General features: G+C 45.8%; 1 protein-coding gene across 1 annotated transcript in view; it reads left to right on the forward strand.

Annotated features, from left to right (window-relative positions):
- The window catches only part of rad51b (RAD51 paralog B), a 569,504-nt gene that overhangs the window by 403,193 nt on the left and 149,705 nt on the right, over positions 1–16,606 (forward strand). Inside the window, exon 9 of the mRNA XM_055640974.1 lies at positions 3,662–3,780. Coding sequence (XP_055496949.1) covers positions 3,662–3,780 — 119 coding nt within the window. The remainder of the gene's footprint in view (positions 1–3,661; positions 3,781–16,606) is intronic.

A 16,606-nucleotide genomic window follows, 5' to 3' on the forward strand; every position in this document is an offset into this window, starting at 1 on the left:
GGCCTAATTCTACTATTCTTTATGACTTTATAAGACACTGGTTCCTGTCTCACTAAGGAAAAGCTAGTGCACTTGCATGCTGAATTTCATTACACATGTTGTTTACAAGGCGTAAGATGAAGAACATTTAAGGTTTGTAAAATTGCCCATGGGCAGAATGTAGGGAGTGTTATATCAACTGTGGCTCAGTAGCAACACCCCTAAGTCAGAAGTTGAAGCTTTCAAGTTCCTTTTCCAGAGACTTGAACAGTCAACTTAGGATAATGTGTAGGAAGGAACTGCAGATGCGGGTTTACATTGAAGATGGACACAAAATGATGGAGTAACTCAGCGGGACAGGCAGCATCACTGGAGAGAAGGAATGGGTGACTTTTCAGGTTGGAAGAAGGGTCTCGACCCGAAATGTCATTTTGTACATCATTTCAACTCCAGCATTTCGTGTCTAACAGCATAATGCTTCACTGCCCAGCTGAGGGATTGCAGTACCATCACAGGTGGTCTCTTTTCTCTGTAATGCTCAGTCGAATAACCTCCCTCTCCTCAGGCTGGACATAAAATAACCTGTGACTCTGTTCAATTCAGAACCAGGGGTCACAGTTTTAAGAATAAGGGGTCGGCCATTTAGGACTGAGATGAGGAAAGACTTTTTCACCCAGAGAGTTGTGAATCTGTGGAATTCTCTGCCACAGAAGGCAGTGGAGGCCGATTCACCAGATGTTTTCAAGAGAGAGTTAGATTAAGCTCCTAGGGCTAATGGAATCAAGGGATTTGGGGAGAAAGCAGGAACGGGGTACTGATTTTGGTTGATCAGCCATGATCATATTGAATGGCGGTGCTGGCTGGAAGGGCTGAATGGCCTCCTCCTGCACCTATTTTCTATGTTTCTATGAAGAGTTTATTCCAGGCATCCGGACCAATATTGAACACAATCGATACCTTAAAAACAAAACCTGGCTGCCGTCACTCTGCTGTTTGAGGCAACTTGTTGTGCATGAAATGTTAGCTATATTTACAACAATTCAACTGTGAAACTGCTTCAGATGTAGTTAATTGGCTGTGAAACCTCGAGGCAATCTTGATATTATGAAAGGCAAGTTCTTCCTTCAGCCTTTACTCTTACCCTGACACTCCTGTTGCCTGTAAGAAAGCAACTTTCGAGCACAGCTTTTGATTCCCAGAAGGAGCTTTCAAGCCAAATCCACACACATCGCAGCGATGTGGTCAAGATGTCACCATCCTACCCGAGAATGAGTAACAGGGTCCCGACCCGAAACATCACCCATCCCTTTTCTCCAGAGGTGCTGCCTGACCCGCTGAGTTACTCCAGCACGTTGTGTCTATCGTTGGTATAAATCCTTGATTGGTTGCAGCATTGTTATGGAGAAACAAGTATTCATAAGGCTTATAGAAACATATAAAATAGGTGCAGGAGTAGGCCATTCGGCCCTTCGAGCCTGCACCGCCATTCAATATGATCATGGCTGATCATCCAACTCAGTATCCTGTTCCTGCCTTCTCTCCATACCCCCTGATCCCTTTAGCCACAAGGGCCACATCTAACTCCCTCTTAAATATAGCCAATGAACTGGCCTCAACAACCTTCTGCGGCAGAGAATTCCAGAGATTCACCACTCTCTGTGTGAAAAAAGTTTTCCTCATCTCGGTCCTAAAAGATTTCCCCCTTATCCTTAAACTATGACCCCTTGTTCTGGACTTCCCCAACATCGGGAACAATCTTCCTGCATCTAGCCTGTCCAACCCCTTAAGAATTTTATAAGTTTCTATAAGATCCCCCCTCAATCTTCTAAATTCTAGCGAGTACAAACCGAGTCTATCGAGTCTTTCTTCATATGAAAGTCCTGACATCCCAGGAATCAGTCTGGTGAACCTTCTCAGTACTCCCTCTATGGCAAGAATGTCTTTCCTCAGATTAGGAGACCAAAACTGTACGCAATACTCCAGGTGTGGTCTCACCAAGACACTGTACAACTGCAGTAGAACCTCCCTGCTCCTATACTCAAATCCTTATAACTTCTCTTGTCTCTCTGAAACATAGAAAATAGGTGCAGGAGTAGGCCATTCGGCCCTTCGAGCCTGCACCGCCATTCAATATGATCATGGCTGATCATCCAACTCAGTATCCTGTACCTGCCTTCTGTCCATACCCCCTGATCCCTTTAGCCACAAGGGCCACATCTAACTCCCTCTTAAAAAGAGCCAATGAACTGGCCTCAACTATCTTCTGTGGCAGAGAATTCCAGAGATTCACCACTCTCTGTGTGAAAAATGTTTTTCTCATCTCGGTCCTAAAAGATTTCCTCCTTATCCTTAAACTGTGACCACTTGTTTTGGACTTCCCCAACATCGGGAACAGTCTTCCTGCATCTAGCCTGTCCAACCCCTGAAGAACCCCTGAAGATGCACATAAGCACTGTAGTGTGGAGAGGAACTGCAGATGCTGGTTTACACCGAAGATAAACACAAAGTGCTGGAGTAACTCAGCGGGACAGGCAGCATCTCTGGGTTTTGGGTGGAGATCCTTTTCTCCAGACATACTGCCTGGCCTGCTGAGTTACTCCAGCATTTTGTGTCTATCTGCAGGATATTGTGTTCCAGCTACAGAGAAAGTGCAGATAAAAATAAGTGGGGTGGGTTGCAATCAGGTAGGTGGAACGATTGCGAATTCATCCTTCGCATTTGAGATCAATGCGATCAATAGTCAGATAACAGCGGGGAAGAAGCTGTTCTGGAATCTGGTAGTATGTGCTTTCAAGCTTTTCCATCTTCTGCCCGACAGGAGTGGGGGAAGAGTATGAGTGATCCTTGATAATGTTGGCTGCTTCACTGCCTCACGTGAAGTGTAGATGGTGTTGATGAGGGGGAGGCTGGTTTGTGTGAAGGACTGGGCTGCAAGCATGATTCTGCAGGTTCTTGTAGTTTTGGGCTGTGCAGTTGTCATGTCAAGCTGTGATTCATAACGATATGATTAGTCTCTGTGGCTTATCTGTCAAAATTGATGAAATGTTCATGAGTGATAGGAATGGAATTAGGTCATTCGGCCCATCAAGTCTACTCCGCCATTCAATCATGGCAGATCTATCTCTCCCTCATAACTTCATTCTCCTGCCTTCTCCCCATAACCCCTGACACCTGTACTACTCGAGAATCTATCTATCTCTGCCATTAAAATATTCATTGACTTTGCCTCCACAGCCTTCTGAATGAATGAATTCCACAGATTCACCGAAATTCCTCCTCATCTACTTCCTAAAGGAACGTCTTTTTATTGTGAGGCTGTGACCTGTAGTCCTAGACTCTCCCACTAGTGGAAATATTCTTTCCTCATCCACTCTATCCAAGCCTTTCACTATTCTGTAAGTTTCAATGAGGTCCCACCTCATCCTTCTAAACTCCAGTGAGTACAGGCCCAGTGCCGTCAAACGCTCATCATACATTAACCCCCTCATTCCTGGGATCATTCTCATAAACCTCCACCAGACTCTCTCCAGTGCCAGCGCATCCTCCCTCGGATATGGGGTTCAAAATTTCTCCCAAATGGTGTAGAGTCGTATAGGTGTCTACTATATGTTTACAATAAGTAAAGTTTGCTCTCTCCTCTTCTGCTGACTTGCTTTTTCTGTGCTTTTGCCCCTGCGTGCAGGTTGCGGGGTGAGCCCTGACGGGGAGACGGGCTTTGCGACTGCAGCCTTGGGAAACACGTGGAGTCACAGCATCAACACCAGGCTGATCATGCAGTATCTGGACTACCACAGCAGGCAGGTGAGATCACACGAGCTGCAAGCAAGGGCGGAGGCGGAGGAAACAAAGCCTATCTGTCGATGCGTGGGTTGTCACACCAGGTTCAAAACCTCGACCACAGGGAGAGATAAGCCGGGGCAGTCTGCAGAGCTCCAATGAGCCAGCGCGGGTAGAAACTCCTAAGAATAGCCTGCAATAAGCTGTGATGTGTGCTAGTTGCTGCTCAATCAGAGTTCCTGTTTATCCACTTGCCTCGTACCACACAGCAGCCGCACAGTGATCAGGTGCGTGTGCTGAAGGACAAAGATAGAATGTAGGTGGGGACAGTAACACTGATGGGAGAACTGCAAAGGGGAAGGGGATGGAGGGAGAAAGCAAGGACTACTTGAAGTTAGAGAAGTCAATGTTCATACCGAATGGGCGTAAACTACCCAAGAAATATATGTGGTGCTGTTCCTCTAATTTGCGCTGGGCCTCACTCTGACAATGGAGGAGGCCCAGGACAGTAAGGCTAGATTGAGAATGGGAGAGGGAGTTGAAGTGCTGAGCAACCGGGAGATCAGGTAGGTTAAGACGGACTGTGCGGAGGTGTTCAGCGAAACGTTCGCCAAGCCCGTGCTTGGTCTCAAGCCCGTCCTTACCTTCTTGATTTTAGTTTTAGTATTTAGTTTTAGAGACACAGCGCGGAAACAGGCCCTTCGGCCCACCGGGTCCGCACTGACCAGCAATCCCCGCACATTAACACTATCCTACACACACTAGGGACAATTTACATGCACACCAAGCCAATTAACCTACAAACCTGTACGTCTTTGGAGTGTGGGAGGAAACCGAAGATCTTGGAGAAAACCCACATGGTCACGGGGAGAACGTACAAACTCTGTACAGACAGCACCCGTAGTCAGGATCGAACTTGGGTCTCCGGTGCTGTAAGGCAGTAACTCTACCGCTGCGCCACCATGCTTGCAGGTGGACAAAAATGTTGGAGATACTCAGCGGGTGAGGCAGCATCTACGGAGCGAAGGAATAGACGACGTTTCGGGTCGAGACCTTTCTTGCAGTAATTTTCAATAGGAGGGGGAGACTTGGCATAGTGGGCAGCATAGTGGCACAGTTGGTAGAGTTGCTGCCTTGCAATGCCAAAGCCCTGGGTTAAATTCTGACCTGGGGCACCGTGTGGAATTTACAGTCACCTGTAAATTTGACTGCATTAGTCCTCCCATATCCCAAAGATGTGCTGGGCGGTAGGTTAACCAGCTACTGTGAATTGCCCCTTGCAGTGTGGGTAAGTGGTAGAATCTGGTCGCAGTTGATGAGAGTGTGAGGAGAATGAACGATGGGACTAATGTAAGATTGGTGTAAATGGGTGCTTTATTGCCATTGCATGCTCGGGGGGACGAGGAACCTGTTTCCGTACCGTGTCTCTCTATGACTGTCCTTCCTGTGCTAGCTCCAACTGTGTGGTATTCTCATCTGAGTCACCAGTCTGGGTTCTAGTCCCATCTACACAGAAGTCTGAAACTCCATTTCAGTGCTGAGCTATCTCTGTCATCCCTGTCAGGTGGACTACTTTGAAGAGTAGGTTAACCTGTGATGAGCGTTTGTCGGCACTGGGCCTGTACTCGCTGGAGTTTAGACAAATGAGGGGGGACCTCATTGATAAGTGAAAGGCTTGGATCAGTGGTTCCCAACCTTTTTTTGGCCATGCCCCACCTAATCACCTTTAAAATCCTGATGCCCCCCCCATGTGGTGATATATAATTTTTAGAAAACGGAGGAAGTAGATATTATAAGGGTAACTTAGCAAATCCAAAAAAATAAAAATCGAAAATTGCCCCCCTTAAAAATCAAATTGCCCCCCTTAAAAATCAAATTGCCCCCCTGTGGGGCGTACGCCCCACGTTGGGAACCACTGGCTTGGATAGAGTGGATGTGGAGAGGATGTTTCCACTAGTGGGAGTGTCTAGGTCTAGAGGTCATAGCCTCAGAATTAAAGAACGTTCTTTTAGGAAGGAGATGAGGAGGAATTTCTTTAATCAGAGGGTGGCGAAACTGTGGACTCATTGCCACAGAAGGCTGTGGAGGCCGTCAGTGGATATTTTTAAGGCAGAGATAGATAAATTCTTGATTAGTACGGGTGTCAGAGGTTATGGGGAGATGACAGGAGAATTGGGTTAGGAGGGAGAGACAGATCAGCCATGATGGAATGGTGGAGTAGACATGATGGGCGGAATTCTACTCCTATTCCTTATGACCTTATGATAGGAGAGGGAGGTATGGCCTGATTTGCCCTTTACCAGCATTCCTGATTGTCATTATCAGCCCTTCATTTTTACACACGTTTTGCATTACAACACTGATTCCACAATAAATCACTTGGGGGTGGCCTTTGGTTGTGGAGGACATTGCTTAAGGGCCTGTCCCACTTGGGCAACCTCATCCGCGAGTTCTGGCGAGTTTGCCCTGGACTCATGCTTGCAGCATGGCCGACACGAGGTCGTAGGAGGTCTTCGTAATTCTCCTTCATGCTCGAGAGTGGTCTCCGCTAGGTTGCGCCTTTTTTTCAATATGAGGTCTCCTCGAGGCCTCAGCTAGGTTGCGCCCTTTTTTTCAATGTGTTAAAAAATGCCCACGAGTAAAAAAAGGTTGCCATGGAAAATATCGATACTTCTTTTACTCGTAGGTTTAGTCGTAGTAGGTCGTAGTAGGTCGGCATGCTAGTCGTAGGTAATCGAGGGTAGTCAAAGATAGTCTTCATCGTAGTCGAAGGGAGGTCGAAGAAGGTGGTCTTCACTCTCCACTATTTGGTGTCCAATTTTCCCGTAGTTAGTCGTACCTAGTCAAAGCTGGTCTTCAACATAGTCGAAGGAGGTCGAAGGAGGTCTTCTACATAATCGGAGGTCTTCAACATGTAATTTTTTTAAACTCTTCTAAACTCTGCAATTAGGTCACCAAGTGGGACAGCCCCTTTAAATTCTTCCTCTGTTATTTCAAAATTACATGGAAAATAAATTGAATGGGGATCAGGAAAAGTTGGCTCGTTTTGTATTGTATACTACTTGTATTCCAATATTGTCCTAACAACACTTTATTGATGTCATCTCTGGCTCATGTTCTGGCAATCACGCCTCTGGGTCGGGAGATCGTGAGTTCAAATAGTGTGCTATAGGTTGGATGACAACATCTCAGCTGCGAACCCTGCACCAGCTCCGAGGGAGTGTTGCGCTGTTGAAAGCAAGGCCTGTCAGGCAGGGGGTTGAACATAGTTACTGGCTGCCCAGGGAGGTGACTGCTGCAGATCCACGGCACTGTTTGAATAGTGGACGTTCTCTCAAGACCAGCTTTTCTTTCTCCAATGGTATAGCCTAGCCTGATGGCCATATTCCACAGCCTGCTATTAGCGCAGATGGAAGCAAAATCTGCCTCCAGCTGCCACATCCCTATCCCTGTGGCTATCAAACTGTACAACATCTCCCCCTTCTGTCGTGACCCCCCCCCCCCCATACTTTGCACACCCCCAATCCTTTCCACTCGTCACTTTAATTTCATGTTTCATGCATCTTGTGTTTTATGACTATAAATCAGATCAATTTCCCTCCTGGGATAAATAAAGTTCATTCGTATCATATTGTGTTACCTCATTTGGTCTCTCACTATCAGAGATAACCATGTAACAACCATATTACAATTACAGCACGGAAACAGGCCATCTCGGCCCTACAAGTCCGCGCCGACACAACTTTTTTTCCCTTAGTCCCACCTGCCTGCGCTCATACCATAACCCTCCATTCCCTTCTCATCCTTATGCCTATCCAATTTATTTTTAAATGATACCAACGAACCTGCCTCCACCACTTCCACTGGAAGCTCATTCCACACCGCTACCACTCTCTGAGTAAAGAAGTTCCCCCTCATGTTACCCCTAAACTTCTGTCCCTTAATTCTGAAGTCATGTCCTCTTATTTGAATCTTCCCTATTCTCAAAGGGAAAAGCTTGTCCACATCAACTCTGTCTATCCCTCTCATCATTTTAAAGACCTCTATCAAGTCCCCCCCTTAACCTTCTGTGCTCCAGAGAATAAAGACCTAACTTATTCAACCTTTCTCTGTAACTTAGTTGTTGAAACCCAGGCAACATTCTAGTAAATCTCCTCTGTACTCTCTCTATTTTGTTGACATCCTTCCTATAATTGAGCGACCAAAATTGTACACCATACTCCAGAATTGGCCTCACCAATGCCTTGTACAATTTTAACATTACATCACATCCCAACTTCTATACTCAGTGCTCTGATTTATAAAGGCTAGCACACCAAAAGCTTTCTTTACGCGGTTCACAGACTCGCCAGCCGCCTGCCACTTTTGCGGGCTGGAAGAGTCTGTGTACCACGTGTACATGGAGTGTGTGAGGCTGCAGCCACTGTTTGAATATCTAAAGGGGCTGCTCCTTGCCTTCTGGCTGCATTTTTCACCCACCATCGTCATCTTTGGACACCCTGTGCGTAGGGGAGAGGGTAGGGCTGAAGATGTCCTGGTTGGGTTGCTCCTGGGTCTGGCCAAGCTGGCCATCCGCGAGTCACGGCGCCAGGCGGCGGAGGGCTCTACCCGGGCCAGCTGCCTGCCCCTTTTCCGGGGTTACGTCCGTGCCCGGGTGGTATTAGAAAGGGAATACACCCTGTCTGTGGGCACCCTGAGGGAGTTCCGGGACCGCTGGGCTCCGCAGGGTGTTGAATGTATCCTCAATAAGGATTGTATCATAATTGTATAATAGTTTATTATGGATATATGTTTGTATTGTATTTATGGTGGTGGGTTCTGGCTTGTTTTATTGTAGTGTAAATATTATTTTTTAATAATTGAATAAATTTTTTTGATTAAAAAAAAAAAAAAAGCTTTCTTTACCACCCTATCTATATGAGATTCCACCTTCAAGGAACTATGCACGGTTATTCCCAGTTCCCTCTGTTCAACTGTATTCTTCAATATTCCCTTTGTTCTTCTTATCCCCCCTTTTATCCGACCGGAAGCAATCTTATTTCTTTCTTCCAGTTCAGTCAAAGGTTCTTGGATGTGAAACATTAACATAGTTTCATTTTCCACAGATGCTGCTTTATCTGCTAAGTATTTCCAATCTCGGAATATTTCATTTCTCTCTGACACTGCGCACTCAGCTTGGCTAGGGGGATTTGGGGAGGAACTGGTGTATTCTCTTAATTGCTTCAAGCTCCATGATGGACTACTGGAGTGTTAAATGGTCCACCATACAGATGAAGCTGTTTTTTATGGGACCATGTCCCATGTCTGATAGTAGTTGAGCATTTTAAATGGTGTTATTGAGATCACGGAATCCACCCTTTAGCACCGAATACCGCTCAACCCTGTGGTTGGAAGCATAATCCGTCAGCAGAGTGCTGTTTCTTGCCAGAAACATTAGTGTGAGCAGAAGTGAATGTGGAGACAGAGCAGTAGTTACAGCTGAGTCCGTAAAAAATTCAAGCAGACTTCCAACTGAAAATACAAATGTTCCCAATAAAAACAGGTTGCAATGACAAAGCTTATTGCAGGAAAGTTACAGGATACATATAGAGTTTAAGAAGGAACTGCAGATGCTGGAAAATCGAAGGTAGACAAAAATGCTGGAGAAACTCAGCGGGTGAGGCAGCATTTATGGAGCGAAGGAATAGGTGACGTTTCAGGTCAAGACGCTTCTTCAGACTGATGTGAGGGTGGGGGGTGGTGGGGGGGCAGGAATAAGAAAGGAAGAGGTGGAGACAGTGGTCTTAGGAAGAACTGGGAAGGAGGGAGAAAGCAGGGACTACCTGAAATTAGAGGTCAATGTTTATACCGCTGGGGTGTAAACTGCCCAAGCAAAATATGAGGTGCTGCTCCTCCAATTTAGGGTGGGCCTCACTCTGGCCATGTAGAAGGCCCAGGACAGAAAGGTCGGATTCGGAATGGGAGGGGGAGTTGAACTGCTGAGCCACCAGGAGATCAGGTTGGTTAGTGCGAACTGAGCGGAGGTGTTGGGTGAAGCGATCGCCAAGCCTATGCTTGGTCTCACCGATGTAGAGCAGCTGACACCTAGAGCAGCGGATGCAATAGATGAGGTTGGAGGAGGTGCAGGTGAACCTCTGCCGCACCTGGAAAGACTGCTTGGGTCCTTGAATGGAGTCAAGGGGGGAGGTAAAGCGACAAGTGTAGCATTTCCTGCGGTTGCAAGGGAAAGTGCCAGGAGAGGGGGTGGTTTGGGTGGGAAGGGACAAATTGACCAGGGAGTTACGGAGGAAGCGGTCTCTGCGGAAAGCAGACAGGGGAGGAGATGGAAACGTGTGGCCATTGGTGGGATTCCGTTGGAGGTGGCGAAAATGTCGGAGGATTATTTGTTGTATGTGACGGCTGGTTGGGTGGAAGGTGAGGACAAGGGGGACTCTGCCCTTGTTACGAGTGGGGGGGATGGGGAGTGAGAGCAGAGGGTATAGAAGAGACCCTGGTGAGAGCCTCATCTGTAGTAGAAGAGGGGAACCCCCGTTCCCCGAAGAATGAGGACATCCGATGCCCTGGTTTGGAACACCTCATCCTGGGTGCAGATGCAGCGTTGACGGAGGAATTGGGAGTAGGGGATGGAGTCCTTACAGGAAGCAGGGTGGGAAGAAGTGTAGTCCAGATAGCCATGGGGCTTTCTCCTCCCCTTCCCAGCTCTCCCTAAGCCCACTGTCTCCGCTTCTTCCTTTCTTCTTCCCGCCCCCCTCCACCCTCACATCAGTCTGAAGAAGGATCCATATAGTGTGTGCAACCGACTCCACTCTTTACAGCAATGTGATCTACAGGCGCGATATAGGTTGAAGTCAGGAGGTTTCGCGGGGATCTGAGGGGGAAATGTTTCACGTAGGGTGTGGTTGGGGGATTGGACATGGGTCCTGCAGAGGTTTATTTTTATTTAGCGAATGCAAAGTCCTTTAGCCGTGGTCTGCAGAGGTGCTGGGACCAGATGTTCTCACAACATTTAAAACAAATTGCCATATGTGCCCAATGTAAGCAAAATATATCTCATCTTCTTTCCAAACTCTGCAGCCTTCTAAAATGGATTTTGAATTCTCCAACTTGTTTACTCATGCTCTTTATCCTTTGATCTATCTTAAGATAGCTTCATGTAGTCTTCTGTCTTACACCTCACCAATCACCCTAGCTCTGCTTTGAAAATTGCAAACCTTCCCCAGTTTTGAGGAAACTCAATAGACCCGATCAACTGGTCGACCCGAAATGTCGCCAATTCCTTCTCTCCATAGATGCTGCCTCACCCGCTGAGTTACTCCAGCATTTTGGGTCTATCTTCGATTTACCAGCATCTGCAGTTCTTTCTTAAACATACCCGATCATTGATTGTTTTCTCTTTCCACCGATGCTGCTTGACTAGTTGAGTTCTTCCAGCACTTCTGTTTTTCTTTCAAAATTCTATCAATTGGTTTATTCTGTTTTTTGTTTCTGTTAACTTCTCTGCTAGTTTAATTTAGAGATACAGCATGGAAACAGGTCCTTTGGACCACCGAATCCATGCACATTAACACTCTCCTGCACACACTTGGGACAATTTTTAAATATACCAAGGCAATTTACCAACAAACCTGTACGTCTTTGGAGTGTGGGAGGAAACCAAAGATCTCGGAGAAATCCCACACAGGTCACGGGGAGAACGTACAAACTCCGTACGGACAGCCCCCAGAAGTCGGGATCGAACCCGGGTCTCCGGCACTGCAAGCGCTGTAAGCAGCAACTCTACCGCTGCGCCACTGTGCTGCCCGAAAGCTCGCATACCGTGCCAGTATTTCTTTTTTATTTTTTTATTTTTTTTATTAGAAGCAATGTACAGTCATATAAACCGTGGCATATAACAATACATTTCATGTACAACTTTTTTTTTTAAATTTAACAGTAGAAAAATAACAGAAGCAAGAAAAAAAGAAGAGAAAAGATTAAGGGAAGTAGTGATGTGTAAGCCCCAGAAGTTAACAATTAGTAGTTTGTGGATAGATAGAGAGAAAGAGCCCATAAGGATGTAGAAAGGAAAAACAAAAAAATATATATAGAAAAGAAAAAAGGGGAAAAAAAAACAGAACAAAAAAGAAAAGGAATATACCTACTTTATATCTTTCCACACCCCACACCCATTCTGAAACGGTTAATTTCCCGAGTTATGTTGCACCATATTATACTTGTAATAAATCGATGAAAGGAGACCATATCTTCAAGAATTGTTCTGATTTTCCTGCTAGGACAAATCTCATATCTTCGAGATGTAACATTTCAGACATGCTTGTGATCCACATTTTAAGCGTTGGGGTGGGTGCATTTTTCCAAAATTTGAGTATAAGTTTTTTTGCCGTTTTTTGAAGCCATAGTTAAGAAAACAATTTTGAAATGAAGTTAGCTCAGAGCAGGCTTCCATTGTTCCGAAAATAATCAATTCTGTGTTAGGGTCCAATTTTAATTTAAATAGTTTTGTGAAGATTTCAAAGATTTCTTTCCAAAATTTATGAAGTTTTATGCAGGAGATGAAGGAGTATGCTATAGTTCCTTCTTGCTTCCTCCGTTATCTTTTCATTTCCCTTTATAACATTTCCTTCCAATAGACAATAGACAATAGGTGCAGGAGTAGGTCCTTCGAGCCAACACTGCCATGCAATGTGATCATGGCTGATCATCCACAATCAGTACCCCTTTCCATATAAAAGGATCACTAATTTATTTGCTCAGCTTGTCTATTCATTTTTATATACGTATAGAAATTATCTTGTATCTATTTTTCTGTCTATGTCAATTTCTTGGTCATCCATTGAAATTCAACTCTCAATCCATGCCCTCGAGGCTTTTCCTGGAAACTTTAAGGCTTTTCCTTGGGTTCAATGCAATATGACATGTCTCCTGTAATCCAGGGTTTTACATCTCCCTCTCACTTCTATAGGCTGGCCACCAGTCACCTTCCAGCCTCTGTCTCACCGCTCACTTCAGACTGGCCGTTTTCCCCTCTGCACTCTCTGTCCAGATGCAAGATCTTGTCTCCAAAGGTCAACCATCTCCCTGCCACACAGTTGCTGCCTAAGCCAGTGAATCCTTCTAGATTGATCATATGTTCCAGATTTCAGTATCTGCAGTCCTTTGTATCTCCTAGACCACTTCTCTTGTGTTTTGGTAAAGATATTTGTTGCAAATCATGTAATATTATCCAAAATGCTGGTATTCCCTTCCACTATTATATAATTCTTGACCCGAAACGCCACCCATTCCGCTCCAGAGATGCTGCACGTCCCACTGTTACTGCAGCATTATTGTGTCTATCTACGATGTAAACCAGCATCTGCAGTTCCTTCCTGCACATTACATTCTTTCATGCAGATTCCGAGTCAAAACACCATGCCTTTAATTCTGTGTTGGAAGTAACTGCAGATGCTGGTTTACAACGAAGATTAGACAAAATGCTGGAGTAACTCAGCGGGACAGGCAGCATCTATGGAGAGAAGAAATGGGTGACGTTTTGGGTCGAGACCCTTTTTCAGACTGAGAGTCAGGAGGGAGGGAAACTAGAGGTATGAAAAGGTTTGGAATAAATCAGAGCTGGCACCTATGACCAAGGAAAGGTGGAGCCCACAATGGTCCATTGTTGGTTGTGGAAGAGGCGATTATGAAGGGGTATATCAGGATGACTCTGGTGGGAGAGGGGCTGGAGAGAAAGGGAATGGAAGGGTTACATGAAATTAGAGAAATCAATATTCATACCACTAGGGCGTAAGCTTCCCAAGCTTAGCTACACAGCGAACGGGTGACGTTTCGGATCGATACCCTTCTTCAGCCTTTCATTTCTATGTCTATGCCTTTACTTTCCTTTCTTTTGGTTGTTAGGCTGTTGCGTGGGCTGTTGATGCCATTATTTGATGTCGTGTGAAGCTGCACAGACCGGATATACAATAAACTGAGCTCATCTCAGCCAGACACGGTTATTTCCCTTGACCACAATAGTGTGTTGCCACAAGGTGTACAGCTGCCTACCGTTCCTCCACAGAAACACTGTGGAGCTGGTCTCACACTTACCTGCAACCAAGTGCATCTTGATTTTGATGAATGAGTCACGGATAGGCGCGTCCTCATTAATTTTCCAAATAATCCAGATAAATTGTTGCACAACAGACAACGTCACGGTAGGTTCCAATTATTACTTCAGCCATGTGCTCTTGGCTGTAGTCATAGAGAGACACAGAGTGGAAAAAGGCCCCTGGGCACACTGAGTCCACATTGACCATCAATCGCCCAGTTACACTGACCCCATTTTATTCTCCCTACATTCAGATCAACACATCTCAGATTCCACCACTGCTTAACATCAGAGACAATCTGCACAGTCGCAACCTGGGCCTCTGGTGCTGTGAGGCAGCAGCTCTACTGACTGCGCCATGGTGCAGTCCACCACTGACCTCAGTACCACTGGGTTAGGAGAAAATCATCCATGCATCACAATCCAGCCCAGATCCATACCATCTGCACACTTCCAGACTCAGGGACAGTTTCTTCCCAGCTGTTATCAGGCAACTGAATCATCCTACCACAACCAGAGAGCAGTCCTGAACTACTATTGACCTCATTGATGACCCTCAGACTATCCTTGATAGCTTTATCTTGCACTAAAGGTTATTCCCTTATCAGTTATACACTGTAAATGGCTCGGTTGTAATCATGTATTGTATTGTTTTTCCGCTAACTGGAGAGCACTGGATACTTTGGTACACGTGACAATGAACTGAACTGTAAACTGTAAGCCAGCCATTGAGCTGTGCACCAGTACCATAGACAAAGTCCAATATTAGTAATGGGATAGTGCTGAATCAGACAGTACCCTAGCTTATGGAGGAACAGTTCGGAAGCTTGATGACAAAGGGGAAGAACCTGTTCTTGAGTCAGGTGGTGCACGCTTTCAAGCTTCGTTATCATCTTCTGCCCGACAGGAGTGAGGAAAAGTAAAGGATGACTGGAGTAACTCAGCAGGACAGGCAGCATCTCTGGGAGAAGGAATGGGTGACGTTTTGGGTCGAGACCCTTCTTCAGACTGACGAAGGGTCTCGACCCGAAATGTCACCCATTCCTTCTCTCTGAAAATGCTGCCTGTCCCGCTCAGTTACTCCAGCATTTTATGTCCATCTTCGGTTTCAACCAGCATCTGCAGTTCCTTCCCACACATGAAGGATGACCGACCGGGGTGGGACAAGTCTTTGAGTTTGTTTGCTGATTTTCTAAGGCAGTGTGAAGTGTAAATGGAGTCACAGGTGGGGATTCTGGTCTGTGTGATGGTCTGGGCTACATCTGCAACTCGCTGCAATTTCTTGCAGTCATGGGCAGAACTGTTTCCAAACCAAGCAATGATGCTGCCCGACAGGATACTTTCTCGTGTGCATTTGTGGAAGTTTATAAGAATCATTGGAGACATATGAATTTCCTCAGCCTCTTGATGGTGATGGTGATGGGATGGTGTGCTTTCATAGTTGTCACTTCAGTACGGTTGGTCCACAACAGAGTATAGGTGTCACTAACGCCAAGGAACATGAAGCTCTGACCCATTTCTACTTTGGCACCATTGTTGCTGATTGGGGCAGGAACTCCGCTGCAGTTACTGAAGTTGATAACTAGATCCTTATATTCTGGGAGAGGATGTGGTTCTGACATCATGTTACCACATTCTCTACAATCCAGTGGTATGAACAATGATTTCTCTAACTTCAGGTAACCCTTGCTTTCCCTCTCTCTCTGTCCCTCCCCATTCTAGTTTACTGACTAGTTTCACTGTCCTCCTGATTCATTTTACTTTTTTTAATGCCTCGTTGTCAACTTCCCCTCAGCCAACAATGAACCAATGTACATTTTCTTGATCATCGTCTGCATTGATTTGTCCTTTTCACACCTTACATGTTCTTTGTATCCTTCCATTACTCATTTCCCTCTCCCCTGACTCTCAGTCTGAAGAAGGGTCTCGACCCGAAATCTCACCCATTCCTTCTCTTCAGAGTTGCTGCCTGTCAGGCTGAGTTATTCCAACGTTTTGTGTCTATCTTCTCTGTCTCCTCCCTGAACTCCATCTGGTCATTGTTTGCGATCTGGCACACCACAGTGCCAACTTGTTCATGAACTTGCAGCCAAATTTTGCCGCAAACTTGTGGGTGTATAGGGAATTAGTCTAGACTGGGAATGTATCTTTGTGGAACACCAGTGCTGAGAATGATTGTGGAGGAGGTGTTAGTTAAGGGGCCTATCCCACTGCGGCGACCTAATCCGCGAGTTCAGACGAGTTTGCCCTCGACTCAAACTCGCAGCATGGTTGACACGAGGTCCTAGGAGATCTTTGTAACTCTCCTTCGTGCTCGAGAGTAGTCCCCGCGTACTCGAGGCCTCAGCTAGGTTGAAAAATATGTTGAAAAATGCCTGCGAGTAAAAAAAGGTCGCCATGGAAAAAATCAATACTTTTTTTACTCGTAGGTTTAGTCGAAGTAGGTCGTAGTAGGTCGGCATGTTATTCGTAGGTAATCGAGGGTAGTCGAAGGTAATGAAAGGTAGTCGAAGGTAGTCTTCAACATAGTCGAAGGGAGGTCGAAGGAGATCGAAGGAAGTCGTCTTCACTCTCCACTGTTCGGTGTCCAATTTTCCCGTAGCTAGTTGAAGCTGGTCTTCTACATAGTCAAAGGAGATCTTCAACATGACATTTATTCAAAGTCTCCTAAATTCTTCTAAACTCGCCAATTAGGTCGCCGCAGTGGGACAGCCCCTTCACCTATTCCCACTGATTGTGGCCTGTGGTCAGATACTTGAGGAT

This window comes from Leucoraja erinacea, chromosome 9, assembly GCF_028641065.1.
Source record: "Leucoraja erinacea ecotype New England chromosome 9, Leri_hhj_1, whole genome shotgun sequence".
Taxonomy (NCBI): domain Eukaryota; kingdom Metazoa; phylum Chordata; class Chondrichthyes; order Rajiformes; family Rajidae; genus Leucoraja; species Leucoraja erinaceus.